General features: G+C 43.6%; 1 protein-coding gene across 1 annotated transcript in view; it reads right to left on the reverse strand.

The window, feature by feature from the left end:
* Nucleotides 1–1,953: 1,953 nt before the first annotated feature.
* Nucleotides 1,954–23,908, reverse strand: part of dok1b (docking protein 1b) — a 79,644-nt gene continuing 57,689 nt past the window's right edge. Inside the window, exons 2-5 of the mRNA XM_072577823.1 lie at nucleotides 20,454–20,756; nucleotides 18,436–18,514; nucleotides 11,899–12,071; nucleotides 1,954–6,195 (exon numbers count right to left, since the gene is read on the reverse strand). Coding sequence (XP_072433924.1) covers nucleotides 5,008–6,195; nucleotides 11,899–12,071; nucleotides 18,436–18,514; nucleotides 20,454–20,756 — 1,743 coding nt within the window. The 3' untranslated portion in view covers nucleotides 1,954–5,007. The remainder of the gene's footprint in view (nucleotides 6,196–11,898; nucleotides 12,072–18,435; nucleotides 18,515–20,453; nucleotides 20,757–23,908) is intronic.

Here is a 23,908-nt window from a genome sequence, read left to right on the forward strand (position 1 = left end):
ATGACCAACTATCACTGGTATCCATACACACAAATGAAAAAGGGACCCAAGTTTGACAATACATCCATCCTAGGACAGGCACTGGAATTCCTAGAGGCCTGGCATTCAAACCGGAACTCCATCAATAAACATATAGATTTGCACCCCTTTTGCCAACCTCTCAGAAACAGAACCAGAAATGATATCACCTACCACAACAAACAGAGACAGATAAATAACAAGTGGGGCAGAACACCAACACTTCATTGGAGGCTCACAGATGATATTACCTAGCATGTGATGAAATGTCTGAGAATAAACCTACCAGCTCAGCGAGCAAACTGACAATGAATCACTAAAAAAAACGTTCCCCTTCATATCCTTTTTAAATCTTCCTCCTCTCACCTTAAAAATATGCCCACTAGTTTTGAACACAAGGGAAAAGATCCTTGTCATTCATCTGAACTATGCCCCTCACGAATCTCAATAAGATCACCCCCCGCCCCCCAAACCTCCAATTCTCCAGTGAAAAAGGTCCTAGCCATTCCAGTCTATATCTCAAACACTTCATTCTTGGCAAATCCTGTATATGACCTAACTCCTTTGTGCCTTTGCTTCTAATTCCTTAACCTCTTTAGTAACAGTAAGCAAGGACTTCAGATTTTGATTTCATCCACAACATAGTTATTCCAATGATATTGCATTGGGTGTTTCAGTCTAGATTTCCTGTTCAAATGTCTGGAGAGAACCCATAAACTTTTGATTTGGTCATGGGAGAAATCACATGCTTCTAGACACAAAAGGAAACTAAAACGTCATCCCAGACGGTCTCCTGTACATTTTGTTTTCATGTGATATCTGATGGAATGTGTAACATCTAACAGGTGAAACTGGCTTGTAATTCTGCCCCATCTCACTACCACATACACGGAATCACAGAAGTGTTACGGCACAGAATGAGGCCGTTCAACCCATCATGCCTTCACCAGTTTGTTAAATGAGCCTCATTATTCAATACCACACCCTTCCTTCCCACTTCAAAATCCTCCTCTCCAACTAATTCCCACAATCCCAGCAGAACAAAAACCACAAGTTTTTCATGCAGCAAAGGAACTAAAAGACAAAGTCAACAATCTCAAGAAAACTATTTTATGCAGTAGCTATTCTGATAATCACAAAGTACTTGTTGGTCACCTATTTTAAAATGGATGTACAAACTACATTTAACTATAATTGGTCAATCAGCAATTTACATTTTAAAAGTATGTATTTTTGTTACAAGAAATTATTACACATCTGTATAAAAATGTCAGACATCAAATAACTTAAGCAGATCAGTTAACAAGCTTTAAATATATCACATTATTATTAAACAGCCAGCTCTTTGCAGCATCAACTATGGGAATGAACTATCCAAAATGTTCTTTCTTTAACAAGAATTTTAGCCCCTTCTTTTTGAACTTGCACATATACAACACTTCCCAAAACATCAGCATCTCAGAAAACATTTCAGAGCTGAAGTACTTTTTGGAAATATCTTCATGATATTAACAGAAGTACTAGAGCAAGCCAATTTGAATGGTGCAGTTACCACAGACAGCAATGAGACAATGGTCTGGTTTAGTTATGTTGGTTGAAAATAAATATCAGAAACCATCTACTTTGAATCAGGACCGTCAATCACGTTAACCCTCAAGGGCAGACAGGAAAAGAGAAAGATAATAAAATAAAATTGGAAAACATAACCATGTCTTTATCATCTCTCCTCAAAGATGACAATCTGCTGGGGATCAACCTTTGCAGTTGATAAATACAAGGCACTGTCTTGGAAGCAAATTGACCTTTGATTAATCATATTTAAAGTTTGAAAAAAAAACTGGTATTTCCCCAAGGATCTTGCAGTTTATTTTCTTCCTTGCAAAAAACAAAATGCAATGTCAGTACAGGGTGCCAGCGAAGATTAACAAGAGAGAATTAATGATAGTGGAAATCTTTAATTATTTTGTTGTCTCATGCTTAGGAACTAGCCATGGTTTCCATAGCAGACAAAATAAACTCATAACATATATCCACAAATGACTGGACAAATTAATCTTAAACCTTTTACTGGGAAGATCACAAAACACCTGGAACTGTATCAGCTGTCCAAGATGACCAAAAGGTGAATATTTTGTTTCCCAGCACCACTACCGTTAGTAAAAGGCCCCAAGGTACTCCACAGGGCCGTTCAACCAAAATTTGATACTGGCAAGAGAAGATATTATGATAGGTGTCCAAACGTTTGGTCAAATATTTAGGTTGGGAGAAGTGCATTAATAGAAGAGAGTTTTATTTTAAATCTTACAAGGGACGTTTGTGTTTCTGACAAGCCCAGAACTTATTACCTATCTCTAATTCTCATTGAAAGGAGTGGCTCTTGGGCATTTCAGAAGGCAGCTAGGAGTCAACCACATTACTGTGGTGTGCAGTCACATTTAGGCCAGAACACTTCAATGATAACGACCCCACCTTCTCCAAGCTATCCATATAAAGGACATTTCTCATCCCTGGAATCATTCTCGTGAATATTTTCCATGTCCTCTCTAAAGCCCTCACATTCTTCCCAAAATAGTTCCTAAACGTTAATCAGGAGTAGGCCATTCAGCCCTTCAAGCCTATTGCACCATTCATTAGGTGCATGGCTGATCTAACATTCTCACCTACCCTTTGAGCACCACGTTTAACAAGGATACTCCAACACTGCAGTTGTGGTTCAGCCAGGGTTTTCTAAGGGTTCACCATAATTTCCTTGCTTTTGTACTCCCTGTCCATTTGTAAAGTCCAGGATTCCCTCTGCCCTTTTAACCTTTTCTCACTGCTGTCAATTCGTGCACATTTCCCCCCAGGCTTCTCTCTCTCTCTCTCTCTATGTTCCTGTATCCCCTTCCAAATTGCATATTTTTCAACCAAAACTTCTCTATTTACTACATTAAATTTGTCTGTATTAATTACAGCATTAATTCTGCCTGACCAATCTACCTGATATCCATCACTACTCTCCCAAGTTTTACTTCACCTGCAAGTTTTGGAATTCAAGGCTGAACTTCAAAATTTGCCAGTTCTACACTTCTCTTCTGATGTTCTGACAATTCAGTCAAAGATGGGTAGAGATGTACAAAACGTCAGGCATGACTTACAGTTTGATTAGAATGTGGAATGCGACCATGGAGTAGTCAAAGGGGAGGTTAAATAAACACAAGAGTAGAAAGGAATAAAAAGGATAATTTGATGGGAGGGAAAGGGTTAGATGGAGCATAATAAGTTGATTGATGAATGACCCATTTCTATGCTATATGTATTGTGTAATTACAAAGCTTGGCCTATAACTTTACAGGAGCAAGATCAGTGGGCGGCTACTGTCAACCTCCAACAGGTTTATCTGGTCACAGACATGAACACTGCCATTTTTATCTCCCTCTTCCCAATCCCTCAGTCAGCAAATATTTGGCTCAAGGTCTGTATTCCCACCTCTGAAAACTGCTCCAGAAAGCTCTGACAAATGGATGCAGTTCTGGACTGAGTGCTGTTCCTACTAGATAAAAAACCTAGTGAGTGAAAATGAGTGACCTCTTCACTTTGTTAAATGGACTGCAAGAGTTCATGAAGCCCTTCCAATCTCAAGGGCTAATGTCCCACCTTTTGGTCAATGTGTGTTCATTGCCACAGAAAGAGCATTCATATTACAGCCCAACAACCTGCAAATCCTTCAGCCGCTTGGTAGTATTCTCCAAAGGAAGACTGTGTGGTTAAGAAAATAACATCAACTCCCTCAATAATCAAGGGATATTGATCCTGTGCCCTCAAGCCAATTTCCCAACTGCAGCAACTTGGTAAGGAGTCACTGGTGCAAGAAACAGAATTTAGAGACAGAAAAACAAAACCATCACTTGCCCATATTGTTTTTACTCCTACCTGCAGCATCAATGAATTGTTTTCGTGAGCAGTCATACAGTAAAGCAGGATCACAAAACAACACAGTTTACAGCATGACTATATGATTCCACACATCCTCAAAGCACAATACACATAACAGAAAACAATAATGGCTCTGGAATAATAACGAGGAAATAAAAAGTGTCTACATGACCACTACAAAAGGAAGGTGTGGCAAACAGTCCATCATGAAGAGTTAATAGTTCTCATTCAAACAAGTAAACTTCACATTACATATTGGCAAGGTCTCTTTCACCACAGATAGTTGGTAACAAAAACAAAAAAGTGTTCCAGATTCAGTACCACCATTTGGGCACTCTTCTATTGTGTATAAGAAACATCTACTTCTGTGGCATGATCTTGTCCATCTTTTGCAAGAGGCTTCCCCAATATTGTATGTTCTCCTCACCCATCCCTTAACAGAATCATCCTACATCTCACCACATGGCAGATGGAGCATTGTAAACAGCTCTGAGGAAGGGTCACCAGACCCGAAACATCAACTGTTTTCTCTCCACAGATGCTGCCAGACCTGCTGAGCTTTTCCAGCAACTTCAGTTTTTGTTTCATTTGTAAACAGGGGTCGGCTTGAAGTTTCTGCTCAGGATAAATGGAGAAATCCTCGTTCCACATGGTCCACCAAAACTAGGAAGCAGGGCCAAGTGGGTGTCTAAGAAAATTGGACTGTTGATCTCCGCTACAAGCCCAAGGGGAACTGAGCTAGGGGATGTCACAGTCACATTAGGGCTCTTTTCACATTTAATATAGAGAAGAGGAAATTTGTCCATTCTGGTACCTGGCTCTGTGAAAACATTTTCTAGAGCTGCAGTCTTTTGTATCTCAGTATGTAAAATTCATCTCAGTTTCACCATTTAGTTGAACACAAGGAAATACCAATGATACCGATCATAGTTTAATCTTTGCTGTTCATAAGATGAGGTAATAATATTGTATCCCTGCTTGAAACAACACTCGCAGAGACACATGTGAACAAAGGACTACAATGTGTTTTAAGAGCCAAAACAAAGAAATACCCAGAAGAGCTGACTAAATCTATCAAAGGTTCCCAAGATCTTCGTAAATGGACTCTGGCTTAATGTTGACGTCGTCCACTGACACTTCTTTCTCCGGCCGCTTGGGCTTCACAACCTTACTGTAGATGCAGTTATTCGAGCTGTTGAAATTGGTTTTAAGTGCTGGCCGCTCAGGGTTAACTAGCTCCCTCCCCAACTCCTTAGTGTCTGCCCGCCTGTCTTTTACAAACGGCCCACTGGTGGGTTTCGGTGCAGGCAAGGGCTTGGGCTTTTTTGGTTTGGCAGCTGGTACCTCGATGGCCCTCGGTGGGGGTGAGCCAGAGCGGTCGTCCTTGCCAGCATGCCCTGCCACGCACCCCTTCCTTCTCCAAGCGGCCGAGTCTGCCAGCTGGGCTTGGTCGTAGACGGTAGTGAAGGGGGGTAGGGGGTATGGGGCCCGGGCCTCCAGGACCTGCTGGAATGCCCGGCCCTCCGGCTCATCGTAGATATGCTCCTCCGCTGGGCCAGCGCCAGGGGCAAGCCGGGAGAAATCCTGGTTCACCCGCTCATAAATGTCCGCATACAGAGGCTCCGCCCTCTGTCCTGGCGCTTTCCGGTCTTTGAAGCCCTTCCAGGCTGCAGGCTCCTGGGGCTTGCACGTCGGGACGCTGTCAACCGGCTCGGAGTACAGGCAGTCTGAGCCAGACTTGCCGACGGTCAGGGCGTCCACGGGGTCAGAGTAGACTGAGGCCAGATCGCTGCTCGACGCGGACATCTTGGGAGACCTCGGTGGCGTCGGGGGGCCCACAGCCGGGGGCTCTGGCAGACTCCGGTTCTTGAGGAGTTTGGACAACTCCTTCTCCTCCGCACCCCGCGGCAGGGCCTGCTCCTTTCTGTGGGGTGCAGTCTGGCCCTCAGTTAAACTGGATTTGTGGTCAGGGCTGCCCGCTGGACCGCCACTGCTGGTGCCCACCACCACCAACACCTCGGAGGAAAGGGCCGGAGATGCATCAAGTGATGGGCATTCGGGGCTCCGTTCCACTGAGCTCAAGACAGCGTGGTCTCCTGCCTCTGACGGGGGGAGACTTCGGCGGATCCCCTCAGCCTGGGCCTTCTGCTCCAGGATGCTGCTCTCCACCAGCAGGAAGATGTCATTGCCATGCTTGGTCTCAAAGGTGAAGTTCCCCGCACCGGAATCACATCTGCGCCCAGCCTCGAATGAAAACATGACCTGCCGACAAGAGGAAAAATAACAGTTAAAAAAAGGGGTCACCCAAAGACAGGATCACTTCGCAAGAAAAGAATCTCACATGAAAGCTCAGTGAAATTATGTATCTTCCTCAGTTTCTTAGTGGCTACTGCAATATAGAAAACGCTGCATTAAATGCGCATGGTGCCCACAGCAGCATGAGGCTGACCATATAGTGTTTCAGGAACAAGAACTAAGACAATGGGCAGAACCCCCCGCTAGTGTTTGAAACGACTTGCCATAGGAGTTTTTAAAAACTAGGAGAAAGTGAGAACTGCAGATGGAGAGTCAGAGTGGAAGAGTGTGGCACTAGAAAAGCACAGTAGGTGAGGCAGCATCCAAGGAGCAAGAGAATCAACATTTTGGGTAGAAGCCCTTCATCATGAATGTGGGGTGGGATGGGGGCTGAGCGTGGGGCGAAAGGTAGGTAGGATGCAGGTAGGGGAGCTGGCTGTGATAGGTTGGAACAGATAGGTAGGAAGGAAGATGGACAGGTCGGACATGTCAAGAGGGAGGTGGTGAGTTGGAGGGTTGGATCTGGGATGAGTTGGTGGGGAGGGGGAAAGAGAAGGAAGGAAGAGGAGAGATTTGGAAACTGGTGAAGTCGATGTTGATGCCATTTGATTGTAGTTTTTACATCCACCTAATGTGGCAGAAGGGAACTTCACGTAACATCTCGTGAAATGTCGTACCTGACAAGATAGCACTTCTTCTATACTGCACTGAAGTCTCAGCCAAGATCTTTATCTTGACTGTGCAGAGGCAATGGCCAAGTGGTATTATATATCTATGAACAGACTGTTAATCTAGAAACCCAGGCTAATATTCTGGTGATGCAGTTTTGAATCCCACCATGGCAGATGGTGGGACTTGAAATCAATAAAAATCTAGAACTAAGAGTCTGACGATGACCATTGTCGACTGTCAGAGAAATCATCTGGTTCACTAATGTCCTTGAGGGGAGGAAACTACCATCCTTGTCTGGTCTATTCCAGACTCAATAATGTGATTGACTTTCAACTACCTTCTGGGCAATTAAGGATGGGTGATAAATGCTGGTCTAGCCAGTGATGTCCACATCCTCTGAATGAATATAAATAATAGCATCTTCTCACACAGATCTTCTCACTCAGCAGTAATGGTGTTACCCACTTAGCTATGGCTGAGGAAGGTGATGCTTTGGAAACATTTGAGCTTCGAGCAAGTTATTCAGTGTTCTGTGTGTTCGATGATAGCCACACTAGTTTGAGTGGTTATGCATTGGCTGATTTTACTCAAGACCATCTGGAACATTATTTTCAAAATAACTTTCAATCCAAGACAGTACTATGATAATTAAAAAAAAAACAAACACAAGAATCTTAGTCTCCACAAGTGCAAGTTGACACAGAATAAATCGAATTGCGACAGTACTCAACAAGTAGGAAAGTTAAGGGTGACTGATTTCCAAGAGTGAGCCGGCTGGGTTTTTATTACAAATGAAAGCTAGTTTTAGAAATGGTAATGTTGAGGGTTTCATTTCCTGATTCATGAATAGAATTTAAATTCTTCCAGCTATGGTGGTGAGATCTGAAGATGTGTCCCCAAAGCATTGGCCGCACTCTACATTACTAGCCCAATGACATAATTATTAGGCTAACACTTCCCCATAACCAGCCTGTTAATCTCTTCTGTAGTAGGTAATTACACCATTCAGAGCAATTGGTCTTTGGTCATTAGATCAAAGAATGTTAGAATTTCTACAGCGTGGAAGCAGGCCTTTTGACCCATCGAGTCCACACCAACTCTCCAAAGAGCATCCCACCCAAACCCAGTCCTGACACTGAGGCTAACCGCTGAGCCACTCTGCTGTCCTCTCAGTCTTCGCTCTCCATGTTTACCTCCTCCTATCTCCAGCCACGTAGTCTGATCTGCATATGCTCTATTACTTATTTGCCGAACTAGGTTCCCCTTATGGTATGAACAAAAAACGCAAAAATGATAGAGCTCTTTTAAGTCATAGAAGAGATTAACAGGCTGGTTATGGGGAAGTGTTGGCCTAATAATTATGTCATTGGGCTAGTAATGTAGAGAGTGCGGCCAATGCTTTGGGGACACATATTCAAATCTCACCACCATAGCTGGAAGAATTTAAATTCTATTCATGAATCAGGAAATGAAACCCTCGGCATTACCATTTCTAAAACTAGCTTTCATTTGTAATAAAAACCCAGCCGGCTCACTCTTGGAAATCAGTCATCCTTAAACTTTCCTACTTGGTGAGTACTGTCGCAACGTGACAGAAGCCTGGCCACTCAGTGGAATGACCCAGCAAGCCACTCAGTTCAACAGCAGTTCGGGAAGGGCGAATATTGGCCTTCCCAGGAACATCGTCTGCAAAGATTTTGCTTTGTTGCTGCGCAGATCTCCAACATCCACGCAAGGGAGTGACTCCTGGAAGCAGGCACTGTTCACTGGCAGACCAGTCAGCGAGCACAGAGCTTCCCAGTAGCTGTGCCTGAACTAATCTGCTTGCCAGTGATGCCCAAATCCCATGAAATAATTATCCATAAGTTAAAAGTTGCAGGTATACGAATAGGAAGAGTTTGGAGGGATATGGGCCGGGTGCTGACAGGTGGGACTAGATTGGGTTGGGATATCTGGTCGGCATGGACGGATTGGACTGAAGGGGCTGTTTCCATGCTGTACATCTCTATGACTCTATGACTGTTCCAATTGGAGGATACCAAGACTCGTGAAAATAAAATGCTGGGTAGTCGCTCATAATCCTGAAAAAGGAAATAAGAACCTTCTTCTCATCAGGATGTGAATTTACTACAAGTGTCAGCATGCAGAACAGTATAGATGCACTTACGGTGAAGCAGACAGATGCAAGCGGACAAAAATAGGTGAAGTAAGTGAAGTTGGAGTTCGTTTGTGTGGAGCAGAACATTGGGCTCTATGCTGCGAGTTCTATGTAACCAAAATAAAATCTATCGCTCTGTGACAAGGCAAAAACAGACAGCTTCAATCTTCAGCATAGTTGGGCCTTCTGTCTCACAGAGCGATTGTGAAGAACTCAAGCGGGGAGTCTGCGTCAAGACACCCTGAGCCGGGTTTCCTCTGGTGAGCCACTTCCTCTGTGCAGTGAATTTTAATAAAACTTAATACCTCAAGCTGGAAAATTAAACACAGCAGGTGACGCACTGTGTCAAAAGCCACTAAAGCTGGGGAATGGAAAAACAAAATGTGCACCGTTACAGTTGAAGTGTTAAGATCAGGAGGCTGTCTGTAGTCGCCGGCCTTGTGACCACAATAAAGTTATATTTAGGATGCAAAGAGATTTCTAAGTGGCACGTCGATAACCAAATGGTTAGAAGAGTGAATATGCTTTCCCTGTGGCATTTCAGTTTCCATCCAAGGACATAAATAATTTGAAGGGATTTAAAGATTAACCATGTGCAGCATTTTCTTTTTTGACTCATCTGCTAGCTTCCTAGAACATTTATAAAACTTAAATGCATCCAAAATTGCTTTTTACGTTTCTCCTAAGCGGGGAAATGAAAACCAAGGGACACAGATTAAAAATAATTGCCAAGAGAACCTGGGGCAGAGAGCTGAGGGAAGGGCATTGCTTGGAAGAAAGAAAAGACGACAATCAGGAATGCACTGCGCGAGAGGATAATAAAGCAGACTTACTGGTAACTTTTCTAAGAGAATTGAGTGAATACTTTCAGGAAACAACAGAAGTCAGACGAAGCTTGATTGGCTCTTTCAAAGATCAAGCACAATGGGACGTATGGCCTCCTTCTGTGCTGTGTCATTCTGCGAGTTCAATTTGGGTTACCTTAACTCATTTATGCCGACCAGGTTTCCTAAATGGAATTAGTCCCATCTGCCAGCATTTGGCTCATATCTCTCTAACCTCTTCCTATTCGGGTACCTGTCCAGATTCTTTTAAAATGTTGTAGTTGTACTCATTTCCACCCTCTGAAAAAGCTGCCTCTCAGGTCCCTTTTAAATCTTTCCCCTCTCATCTTAAACCAAGACTCACTAGTTTTGGACTCCCCCTACCCTAGGGAGACGACCTTGACTATTCTCACCCTATCTGTGCCCCTGATGATTTTATAAATCTCCACAAGGTCACCCCTCAGACTCTTACGCTCCAGGGAAAAAAAAAAAGAGTCCCAGCCTATCAGCCTCTCCTTATAATGAAGACTTTCCAGTCTCGGTAACGTGCTTGTAAATATTTTTTTGCACCATTTCCAGCTTAATAACATCCTTCCTATAGCAAGGCAACCTGAATTTTCGACACCAGCCTGAGCAACTAAAACTGCCCTGAGGAGATTTCTGCAAGGGATTAGCAAGAGGAAGTTCTCCCTGGCTAGCAGCAACGTTCCCTTTAAATTGTACAGTCACAAAGCCGCTCAGAGGCCCTGCGCATGCCAATTGGTTTGTGGATATAGTGGACTATGGCGCAAGACATTTCGGGCTGGGATGAGGAGAAAATGTCTTCGCCCAGAGAGTGGTGAGCTGGTGGAAATATCTGCCACAGAAAGGGGTTGAGGCCAAAACATTGAATGCTTTCAAGAGAGTTAGATACATTTTCTTAGAAATAATGAGATCAAAAGGTATGGGGGAGAAAAGCAAGAACATGGCATTGCTAATCAGAGAGTGCATCACAGCTACAGAAACAAAAGGTTGTTGAGGAAGGTTTGTCTACTGAATCAGTATGGGTGGGATTTAGGTACAGCAAGGTAACAGCTCCTCTTTGGGGGTTTTATTACCAACCCCTGAATAGCAGTAGAGAGATCGGTGGCACAGTGGTTAGCACTGCTGCCTCACAGCGCCAGAGACCCGGGTTCAATTCCCGCCTCAGGCGACTGACTGTGTGGAGTTTGCACATTCTCCCAGTGTCTGCGTGGGTTTCCTCTGGGTGCTCTGGTTTCCTCCCACAGTCCAAAGATGTGCAGGTCAGGTGAATTGGCCATGCTAAATTGTCCGTAGTGTTAGGTAAGGGGTAAATGCAGGGGTATGCGTGGGTTGCGCTTTGGCGGGTCGGTGTGGACTTGTTGGGCTGAAGGGCCTGTTTCCACACTAAGTAATCTAATCTAATCTAATCTAATGGCACTGATTGAATATGATCATGGCTGAATGCTCAAAGGGCTGAATGGTCTACTCCTGTTCATTTCAAGCCATGACCTGAGATTAGCAGAAAAATTAGAGGGAATGGAGGCCATCAGACCGTACTCTCAGAATAGAGATGAGGAAATTCCTCCACCCAGTCACATGCACAAAGAGGATTGTGGAACTTTTGAATTGTTTCGGAGGCTTGTGGTCTTTCCATCATTGAATATATTCAGCACCGGGATTGATAGGATTTTTGCTTTCTCAGGAAATCGAGGGATGTGGGGAATAGATGGGGGCAGTGCAGTTGAGGCAGAAGATCAGCCATGATTGTATTGAACGGCACAGGTTTAAAGAGGCCAAATGACATATCTAACAAAAGGAGAAAGAGGTGAACAGGTTGACAGGTTCACAAAACAATACGGGGGCCCAGGGCCAAAGCAGTTGGAGATATGACTGCACAGCTGGACTATTTAAAACTGGGGATATGCAGACAATATAGTATGATCTTAACAGACAGACAGTGATTACATTCCTTGTAACAGTTTAAATGCCAAACTGGACCGTGCCCAATTTTACCTTGTCCCTTCCATACCGCCGCAGAAGCTTATAGGGCCAGTTGAACAGAACTTGATCAGTTTTGGTATCTTTTAGTGTGAGCTTCTCCTTGTCTGCTTTAAGAATGTACGTCCCATGGAGATTACATCTCTCTGCTGCTTCTGTCTTCTGCACATTCACCCAGAACTCATTCACTGTGCATGGGAAAGGAGGAAACAAGGCGGTTTAATCACAAGAATGAATCAAGGAGAAGGAAAGAAAGCAGCAAGACGTCAAGTTCAGTTTTATGACTTATGGCATGCTGATATCAGGTCAGCAACGTAAAATCATTGTTGCACCACTCAATTAGATCGGATTTATTATTGTTACATGTTCTAGGTACTGTGAAAGGTTTTGTTCTGCGTGCAGTACAAGCAGGTCATACCATACAAAGTGCGTTAGGGTAATAGAACAGGGTGAGGAAAACAATGTTACTCCCCAATATTTCAGAAAGCAAGTGGGCGCAAATGTCAGACACTCACCCACCATTTTGGAAATAGCCAATCAACAAGCTATTGAACCAATTAAAGATCAACGGAACATTTTCAGACTTTATTTATCGGGTGCTTAAAACGCATGTGGACGGGCATTTGAAGTGTCATATGGGGTCAGTGCTGGAAAGTGGGATTTGTGTAGACAGATTAGTGTAAATAAGTAGTTTTGTGCTGTATGACTATTACTCTAAGAATAGGACATTTTAAGTGCTCAACCACGTACATTTTTAAACGAGTGGGTAAATAAAGCAAACAAATAGCCTATAAATGTTTGGCTGGATCTTCAATAGTCTCAGTACCATATCAATTGGTTATTTCTAAACTGGTGGATGTGCTTCTGATATGTGTTGACATAATGGGCCAAAGGGCCTCTTCTGTGCTGTATCTATGGCTCTATTCTGAGCTGATGGTAAGAAATAAGAGAAGGTAGAAGACAGAGTGGTGGTGGAGGGTTGTTTTTCAGACTGGAGGCCTGAAGGAGTGACACAAGGATCGGTGCTGGGCCTTCTACTTTTTGTCATTTACATAAATGATTTGAATGCGAGCATAAGAGGTACAGTTAGTAAGTTTGCAGATGACACCAAAATTGGAGGTGTAGTGGACAGCAAAGAGGGTTACCTCAGCTTACAACAGGATCCAGACCAGATGGGCCAATGGGTTGAGAAGTAGCAGATGGAGTTTAATTCAGATAAATGCGAGGTGCTGCATTTTGGGAAAGCAAATCTTAGCAGGACTCATATACTTAATGGTAAGGTCCTGGGGAGTGTTGCTGAACAAAGAGACCTTGGAGTGCAGGTTCATAGCTCCTTGAAAGTGGAGTCTCAGCTGGATAGGATAGTGAAGGCATTTGGTATGCTTTCCTTTATTGGTCAGAGTATTGAGTACAGGAGTTGGGAGGTCATGTTGCGGCTGTACAGGACATTGGTTAGGCCACTGTTGGAATACTGCGTGCAATTCTGGTCTCCTTCCTATCAGAAAGATGTTGTGAAACTTGACAGGGTTCAGAAAAGATTTACAAGGATCTTGCCAGGGTTGGAGGATCTGAGCTACAGGGAGAGCTGAACAGGCTGGGGCTGTTTTCCCTGGAGCAGAGGCTGAGGTGTGACCTTATAGAGGTTTACAAAGTTATGAGAGGCATGGATAGGATAAATAGGCAGTCTTTTCCCTGCGGTTGGTGAGTCCAGAACTAGAGAGCATAGGTTTAGGGTGAGAGGGGAAAGATATAAAAGAGACCTGAGGGGCAACTTTTTCACGCAGAGAGTGGTATGTGCATGGAATGAGCTGCCACAGGAAGTGGAGGAGTCTGGTACAAATGCAACATTTAAGAGGCATTTGGATGGGTATATGAATAGGAATGGTTTGGATGGAAATGGGCCGGGTGCTGGCAGGTGGGACTAGTTTGGGTTGGGATATCTGGCCGGCATGGACGAGTTGGACTGAAGGGTCTGTTTCCATGCTGTACATCTCTATGACTCTAAGAGGGCAGGTATTTTCAAATTGATACCCAAGACTATCTTTTGGTTCCAAATGCAATCCCTCTACCAGTAGCCATCTCAAACCAGACTCCTGATTGGACACAGAACAACAATACCCCCACAAACCGCTACCCCCCTCCCCTACAACCTCAAATGTTTGATTTGCCAGGAGCGGGTAGAAGCAAACCCCACGTTTCTGTTCAACCTCGCTGACATCACCAGACACCATAAAATCCAGCTTTTGTCTCAGAACGGATGATAGATGCCCATCTCCCCAACCTTGCTCACCTCCTGAGAATCTTTTGTAAGCATCAAGTTCTAAAGCCTGGATCCCCTCTCTTGCAGAATTTTATTGAAAGAATCAGCGATTTCTTTTGTCTTTAAAGTGTAAAGGTTATTCAATTAACAGATGTGCAACGGGATGACGAGACAGAAATACTTGGAAGTCTTGCACAGTGAGAAGCAAAGAGCCAAGGTTCTATTTGGACAGCTGTTGGCAAAGCTATGATGGGCTAAATGGCCTCCTCCTGTGCTGCAAGGTTTTGTTTTTGTCACTGGTGTTACAGGATCAAGCTGAAGAAAACACAAGCCCAAACTGTTATTCTTTGATCTCAGGAGAAAAGAAGTGCCTCTGCACAAAATATATAACAATGTAGATTGTGCAGGAGAGGTACCCATCGGAAAATAATGGAGTAGAGAGACAGGATGATCTCAGGTACAGAAACATACATCACTTAAAAGGCAAGCATGGGGTTCATTCCTACAGCAGACAAAAGATTCCAGCCTTGGGTGACTGTGTGTGGAGTTTGCACATTCTCCTTGTGTCTGCGTGGGTTTCCTCTGGGTGCTCCAGTTTCCTCCCATAGTCCAAAGATGTGCAGGTCAGATGAATTGGCCATGCTAAATTGCCCATAGTGTCAGGTGCTCTAGTCAGAGGGAAATGGGTCTGGGTGGGTTTCTCATCGGAGGTTCGGTGCAGACTTGTGGGGCCGTAGGGCCTGTTTCCACACTGTAGGGAATCAAATCAAATCTAAACTTTCATAGAACCTTGGTTAAAGCACACCATGAACACTTTTAAAGTCTGTTGTGAAAAAGACATGAGACATTGAAAGAAAGGTATTGTTAAGAGTCCTATGACAATGATAGCAGAATGAGATGCTGTATGGGTCACAAAAGATGAAGCAGCGATGTCTCTTTTCTCTAGAAGAAGCCAAGGTCAGGGGGAGGAATACTTAGCCAAAAGCCTAGGCCTGTTAGTATTTTTGACAGTACAGTGGCTCAGTGGTTATAGCATTGCTGCCTCTCAGCGCTAGGGACCCGGATTCAATTCCAGCCTCGGGCAACTCTGTGTGGAGTTTGCACATTCTCCCTCTGTCTGCTTGGGTTTACTGTGTTCCCACAGTCTAAGGAGGTGCAGACTAGCCATGGTAAATGTGGGGTTACAGGGAATAGGGTGGGATGCTATCTCGAGGCGTACTGCTCTTCGGAGGGTTGGTGGGAAGTCAGTTGGACGAATGACCTCTTTTCACACTGTAGGGATTCTATGATTTTGAAAGGGTTTGGATTGGCCAAGATTGGAGAAAATGTTTTTCCTCACAGAGGAGATCAGAACTATGGGCTACAAACACAAGACAGTCATCAGCAGATCCAACCGGAAATTCAGGAAAATCTTGATTGGTTAGAATTTGGAACAATTTTTCGAAGCAATCTAACAGAGACCGAGGCGCACAGAGGCCGAGGGTTTAAAAGGTGAAAGAAAAAGCAAAAGGACTTCCAGCTGGACTGTTAAAGCTGTTGGATGGAATTACCAATTTCTGTGCGATAAACAGATTTTTTTAAATATAAAGTCTCGATTTTCAGGAACGTCAAGATTGCAGCTATTTCAAGGGTGTGAAGGGCAAGTTCAGGCACGAGACATTTCAACATCTAGAATGTGTTGTCAGGAAAAGTGATTGAGATCAACACATTGCTCTCAATAAACATGTTGCATTGAGTAAGTGAGAGGGAGTGCTGTTTCGCCTAGATATTTAGCAGAGGCCAAGTCTGCCTCCTCAGTAGAAAGCCCTACATCACTATGTGGAGATAAGGAGGAAGGATCCCAGCTGATAACCTTGCCAACATGGATGACAAGAAAGGATTAACTGCTTATTCACCCCCCTGTTGCAATGAGATCATATTGAGCCAGTTGGCTACCACACTGCAACAGTAAGTATGAAGTGCTTAAAAGGTTCGGCCCAGTGTCATATGCATGATCCATGGGTACCAGAGCTGAAAATGTGTTGCTGGAAAATCGCAGCAGGTCAGGCAGCATCCAAAGAGCAGGAGAATAGACGTTTCGGGCATGAGCCCTTCTTCAGGAACCGAAACGTCGATTCTCCTGCTCCTTGGATGCTGCCTGACCTGCTGCGCTTTTCCAGCAACATATTTTCAGCTCTGATCTCCAGCACCTGCAGTCCTCACTTTCTCCATGGGCAACAGACACAAGGATCCTGTGTGTGATATATGCCAGCCTCCACAAACCCTCATGGCACATCTCCAAACCACTTTACAAGACACATCTGCATTTCAATCCTCCACCTCAGGGCCTGTGGAGACAAATTAGAATTAAAGGTTTCAAGTCAAATGACCCTTCCTCAGATACTGTCAGACCTGCTGAGCTTTTCCAGCAATTTCTGTTTTTGTCTCTGATTTACAGCATCCGCAGTTCCTTAGGTTTTTCATTTGGCTCATCTTGCTGTGGTATTGCAGTGTTGATCAGCACAGACAGCTAAAAAGTGTAACATGGTTGTCAACAAATCTCAGTCAAGCCACAGGTTTTTGGTCAGGTTGCCCCTGCACAGAAAGTCAAGAACACACCAACTCCAGTCCAGGAAATGGTCAGTCAACTGAATGCGTACCTGATGGTTTAGGTCAAGGGGAAACTGGAAAATCCAGCCCATAGCTTTTACAAGAAATGCCAATACATACACAGGGATTCCTTTTGTATAGAAGGACAAAATAGAAACACTAATTTCCTGTTTGAGTGTTCAGATTTGGATAGAAACCTACACTAACCTACACTATTCCACATACATCCATATGTTTGTCCAATGACGACTTGAATGGACTTAAAACTCTCCCAGCCTACAGTGTTCAGTGTTCAATCTTTTTCAATCTATGCCATAGTTACAGTTGGATCCAATGGGTGCAGGATCTAGCCCAACATTATAGATTATGACAAAGTCACGTGCAGAGCTGAGAGAATGCTGCACTGTCAGAGATGCCATCTTTTTTCAAATTAGATTACCTACAGTGTGGAAACCGGCCATTCTGCCAAACAAGTCCATACTGAAACTCCGGGAGAGTAATCCATCCCAGACCCATTTCCCTGACTAGTGCACCGAACACTACGGACAATTTAGTCCAGCCAATTCACCTGACCTGCACAACTTTGGACCATGGGAGGATGCCGGAGCACCTGGAGGAAACCCACGCAGACACGGGGAGAATGTGCAAACACCACACAGACAGTCGCCAGAGGCTGGAATGGAACCTGGGTTCCTGGTGCTGTGAGGCAGCAGTGCTAACCACTGAGCCACCGTGCCACCCTGAGAGAGAGATTTAAAAATCTTTAATCTTCAGAGATTAAAAGATTTTCTTTAAGACTTTCACAGGATCTGGGCATCATTAGTATGATGATCTTTTCTCACCCATTCCAACTCCCCTTTGAACTGCATGACATATTAGGCTATTTCAAGGGCAGTTAAGAGTCAACCACATTGCCATGGTTCTGGAACCACATGTAGGCCAGACCAGGATGGGGTAGAAGATTACTCTGGGGAATGGGTGTCACCCCCCCACGCCGGCCAATCTTTATTGTTCATGTGTAGTTTCCCTTGAGAAGGCGATGGTGAGCTGCCTTCTTGAAACTTTGCTGTCCATGTGCTGTAGCTAGATCCACAATGCCATTAGGGAGGCAATTCCCTAAGATGAGAAGGAGAAATAAAAGTGGCAGCTGGGATAATTGTACTCAGCACTCAAGAATGTGTGCTTTATAAACTAATGGCCAGGACTGTTCATAAATAGTGTACAGCTGAACATGATAGGTATTTCTGTCTTCATTCATAAGGCCAGACCTGAACCAGCTTTAAGAAAACACCCTGTTCCATTATTCCCTTCAAACAGCTGATAACAGTAAAATCCCCGTTATCCTCACTTCTGAATTTCAGATGGAGATTGCACAAGAATTCTGGATGCTTGGGATCCAGATAATAAAAGGGATTTTATTGCCTCTTAAAAAAAAGTTTTTAAAAAATCTTTGCATTATAAAAGGCACTAAAATAAAACAAAACCATTCTTGAAGCATCATAAACTACTAACAGATCATCAAGGCCACACTAGAGTGGGTTCACAATTTTCAACAGCTCAGTCATAAATGGGAAGTGGAAATTCAATTTTTTCCATTGTTATTATAGGTTTCATCCTTGCACGAAGCATCTGTGACTTGGAGACAAGTAAATAATGAGGCATAAATCCTGGTGGTCGAATACCAGGCAATGTATCCTCCTTACCTTCAGATCGAGAGTAGTAGATACTGTTCTCCGCCATCTCCAAAGGTTTTGAGTTTGCTCCACAGCAGGGATCAGGAGTCTACAATGAAAGAGAGTGACACAACTTTAAGTAGAAGGCTATCTACAGAACTCCAAGAGTATCTGGGGTCCAATGTGGTAACTGATGCTGGAGTAATAATCCAAAGGCATGGGTTAGTAAAGCATAGAATAATGAATTCAAATCCAAGATGCCATGATTCCCATTCAGTTTGTGGAGATACTAACAATGAAAAAGCAAATCTCAGTAACAGTGAACTTGAAGTTGAATTAGCGCCAAATTCCAGTTGATTCATAGATGTTCTCTCATCAAAAGAAAACCTGACTAGTCTGGGCCAGAAACACCATTCCACATCAGCTGATCCTTAGCTGCCTCTGAAGTGGAGTAGTGGACCATTGGGTCAACAAGGTTTTACAGCATGGTGGCTCAGTGGTTAGCAATGCTGCCTCACAGTGCCAGGGACCCAGGTTTGATTCCAGCCTCGGGCTACTGTTTGTGTAGAGTTTATACATTCTCCCAGTGTCTGCGTGGATTTCCTCTGGGTGCTTCAGTTTCCTCACACAGTCACAAACATGTGCAGGTTAGGTGAATTGGCCAAGCTAAATTCCCCAGTGTTCAGGGATGTGTAGGTTAGGCACATTAAGCAGGAGTAAATATAGAGAATTGGAAATGGGTTTGAGTGGTACCTGTTCAGATGGTTGGTGTGACTTGTTGGGCCCAAAGGCCTCTTTCTACACTTTTGGGATTCTATGCCCCCTATAATTTTGTACATGCCAAATCAGATCCACCCCTTCTTAGCCTTCTATATTCCAAGGGAAAAAACACCAACTTCTCTAGTCTCGCTTCATAGCTGAATCTCTCCGGCCCAAGCAAAATCCTGGTGAATCTCTGTCTGGTACAATTACCTCCTTCATATAGTGTTCAGAACCAGGTGTGGACCAATTAACTTTGTATACAACGCCATCATAACCTCCTTGCTCTTGTAGCCAGTGGCTTGACTAATAAAGTCAAGTGTTCCATATGCTTCTCAGTAGTGACGAGAAAGCAAACCCCTCCACCACCTTTTCAAGACAAACAGGGATGGACAATACATAATGACACTGCCCACATCCTGAGAATAAATAAAAGATAATTGTAACCCTCTGTACAGCTAGTATTAGTTAATTACATCAACACAGTGGTCCTTAAAGCTCCCAGTTCTTGGATGTGTGTCAGGGCTCCCAGATGGAAGGCAAAAAATTTCCTTTTCCCCTCCAGGAAAAGGTAGTTCTTTCTGGAACAGTATTCCCATGTAGGAGAAATGGGCAATACTGTTTCAGAAGCACGAGTTGTTTTCCTTGGAGCATCTATAAATAAAATCTACCCTAATGGCGACCACGTTAATATTGATTGTCATCTGGCTTACTAAAGTCCTTTAGGGAAGGAAATCTGATGTTCTTACTTGGTCTGGCCTACATGTGACTCCAGACCCACAGCAATGTGGTTGATCTTTAACTATCCTCTGGGCAATGTGCAATGAGCAACAAAAGGTAGCCAAGCCATTGGCACCCATATCCCATGAACAAAAGAAAAAGATTAGGAGGATGTTTAAGAGACGCTCAAAAACCATGAAGTGCTTTGATGAGAGCAAATAAGGAGAAAATATTTCCAGTGGCGGAAAGATCAGAAACCAGTGAATATATATTGATCAAAAAACTGGAATCACAACAGGAATTAGAACTTACGATTTGGATATCCTGTCCATAAGAGGGGTAGAAATAATCTCAATGGCAATATTGAAAAGTGAATTGAATAAATATTTGGAAGAAAGAAAGAAAATTGCAGTACTATTGAGAAAGAGTGAGGGAGTGTAATTAATTGGATAAATACACCATAGAGCCAGCATGGGTACAAGGAAATGAATGACATCCTTTAGTGCTGTATTAATCTAGTGATTCTCCTCCACATCCCTTCCAATACAATTTACATTCACTGGACTCACTGGAAATGCAGTTTCACAGAGTTTCTCAACCCAGTCTGCACTCGTTTGTTTTTCTGCAGCAAAGGTGTACAGCTTCTCTGCTGTTTCAATGGTGAAAGCAGACATGGACTCCTTCGGACAGACTTCGCTTGGTAAGTGTGCAATGCTTATGCAGTCAGACAGCCGGATAATCTTTTTGTCCATTTTTTTGGTGGCCTGCTTCTCCGACAAGTTGGCCCCATCCTTGCTGTCATAGAATTCCAACCGGGAGATCCCATTCTGGCTGGCTGGATACAAGACAAACCAATTCTTCTTCCAGTGTTTCTGAAAAAAAAATACAGCACAAGAACATAAGGGGCTGTGGAAGACCATTAAAAACAACGACTGCCACAGCCAGAAGGGTCAGGGTTGTAGATGGAATCCCAACACTACAACCAAAAAGAATATCTACCCTTGGGCTACAAGTGGCAAGTAGCATTATTTAAAAACAAAAACAGCAATTACTGGAAAATCTCAGCAGGTCTGGCAGCATCTGTAGAGAGAGAGAGCAGAGTTAATGTTTTGGGTCCAGTGACCCTTCCTCAGAACTCAAGGTTTCTGAAGAAGAGCCACCCAAAACATTAAGTCAGTTTTTCTCTCTCCACAAATGCTGTGGAGACCCGAGTCTTTTCAGTAGTTTATGTTTTTACTTTCCAGCATCTGCAGTTCTTTCGGTTTCGTCATTCAACATTTTTTTAAAAAAAAAATTCATTCACAGGATGGGTGCTGCATAGGCCCTTATTTATTGAGAATTTAACTTCAGTATTTTTTGAAAAAAATTGATAATAAAAATACACTTTCAACTCATTCACCATAGGAAGGTAGGAAGAGGAGTAGGCTTTCACACCATCCGGCATTCAATGTGATTATTGCTGATTGAACACTTCAATGGCTTTTACCCAGTCGATCCCCATAACCCTGAATGCCATTGGTAATCAGTAATCTATCTACTCTACAGTCATAAAGTCAAACAGCATAGAAACTAACCCTTTTGTTTCAACTTGTCCATGCTGGCCAGGTTTTCCAAACTATACTCATCTCCAATTTTCTACGTTAGGCCCATATCCATTTCCTATCCACATACTTGCCCAAATGTCTTTTAAATGCTGTAATTAAGCCAGTCTCTACCACTTCTTCAGGCAGTTCAGTTCACATGTGCACCACCCTCTGTGTACAAAGGTTGCCCCTCAGGTCCCTTTTACATCTTTCCCCTCTCACCTTAAACTTATGCCCTCTAGTTTTGTTCTCCCCGACCCTGGGGTAAAGACCTTGGCTATTGGCCCTATCCATGCCTTCATGATTTTATCAACCTCTATAAAAAGATAATACGTCAATCTCCCACATTCCCGGGAAAATATCCCCAGCCTATTCAGCCTCTCCTTATAACTGAAACCCCTCCAGTCCTTGTAACATCATGTAGAAAAAAAAGCATATTTCGACGATCTCTGTTTAGACATATTCAAAGACGGAAATTCCACAGTCCTTTGTGGCATTCAAAACACCACAGGCAATTGTGGTATTTTACATTGGTTGTAATGGGAAAGTCAGATTTGCTCAACTTGTTTAATTTCAAGTTGTACTTTTCACAAGCTCAGCCACAACATTAAGCAAAGACTAAGTGTACCACACAGTCTGTAGTGATTCAGGCTGGCGGGTCACCATAACTCTTTGCAGGGAAATTAGGGATGGAGGATAAGTTCTGGCCATGCCAGTGAAGCCCACATCTCTGAACCAATTAAAAGATTAGATTAGATTAGATTCCCTACTGTGCGGAAACAGGCCCTTCGGCCCAACCAGTCCACACCGACCCTCCGAAGAGTAACCCACCTGGACCCATTTCCCTCTGACTAAGGCACCTGGCACTATGGGCAATTTAGCATGGCCAATTCACCTGATCTACACATCTTTGGACTGTGGGAGGAAACCGGAGCACCCGGAGGAAACCCACACAAACATGGGGAGAATGTGCAAACTCTGCAAAGACAGTTGCCTGAGGCTGGAATTAAACCTGGGTCCCTAGCGCTGTGAGGCAGCAGTGCTAACCATTGAGCCACCGTACCACCCCAGGCACTTATCCCACCATAGCACTGAGGAAGAATGCCACATTGTTACAGACATTATCTTTAGCACTGACAGTAAGTACACGTCTCCTCTCACTTCAAGTATAAACAAAAGGATTTCAAACTGTTAGGAGCTATTCCCAATCTCCTGGCCAATATTTATGTCTACAAAGGCAGAGTATCATGCCATCACATTTATTCTTGTCAATCAGCTGAGGAGTGGTAGATAAATGCAAGGTATTGCATTTTGATAAAACAAACAAGAGCAGGACTTCTACAATTAAATCATAGAACATAGCATCATAGAATCACTACAGTATGGAAACAGGCCTTACGGCCCAACAACTCCACACTGACCCTCTGAAGAGTAACTCACCCGGACCCATTCCCCTACCCTATTACTCTACATTTATCCCTGACTAATACACCTAACCCACACATCCCTGAACACTATGGGCAATTTAACATGGCTAATTCACCTAACCTGCACATCTTTGGATTGTGGGAGGAAACCCATGCAGATACAGAGAGAATGTGCCAACTCCACACAGTCACCAGAGGCTGAAATTGAACTCCGGTCCCTGGCACTGTGAGGCAACAGCGCTAACTACTGAGCCACCATGCTGACCTAATTAATGGTAGGGCCCTGGGTGGTGTTGTAGAACAGAGATACCTATCGTGTACATAATTCTTCGAAATTTGTGTCACAGATAGCCAGGGTGGTTAATGTGGCATTTGGCACACTTGCTTTCACTGTGCGGTTCTTCGAGTATGGAGTTGGGACATCATGTTGAGGTTGCACAGGATGTTGGTGGAATACTGTGTGCAGTTCTAGTCACCCTGTTGTAGGAAGGATATTATCAAGCTGGAGAGGGTTCAGCAAAGATTTCTCAGTGATCTTGCCAGGAATGGAGGATTTGAGTTATAAAAATAGGTTGGGATGCTTTTCCACTGGAGCACAGGAGGTTGAGGGGTGACTTTAAAGAAGTTTATAAAGTTTAGAAGTTTTTTTTAGATTTCTCACCACTTCCTGAAAAGTAAGACAGAAAGTACCCAAAAGGGATCAGTGCAGTTCTCAATGTATACAGAAAGGTGAAAGATCAGGCTTACATCAACACCCACTCAAGTGAAGTCAGCTACTTACAAAAGACAGACATTAAATCAATTTTGGAAAGATTACAGAGATGAGGAAATTGAATCACTGATTGAAACAGAAGATCAAGACTCTTCCTCGGCAACTTGGCCCTTTGAGCTGAACTAAACACGTAAAACTATTGCTTTCAGTCTCTGCCACAAGTTCCTGCCTTGATCCACCAAACCAACTGTTCTTCCTGCCAGCTGTATGAGATTGAACAAGATTATTCTCAATCTCGATGT

This window comes from Chiloscyllium punctatum, chromosome 1, assembly GCF_047496795.1.
Source record: "Chiloscyllium punctatum isolate Juve2018m chromosome 1, sChiPun1.3, whole genome shotgun sequence".
NCBI lineage: Eukaryota > Metazoa > Chordata > Chondrichthyes > Orectolobiformes > Hemiscylliidae > Chiloscyllium > Chiloscyllium punctatum.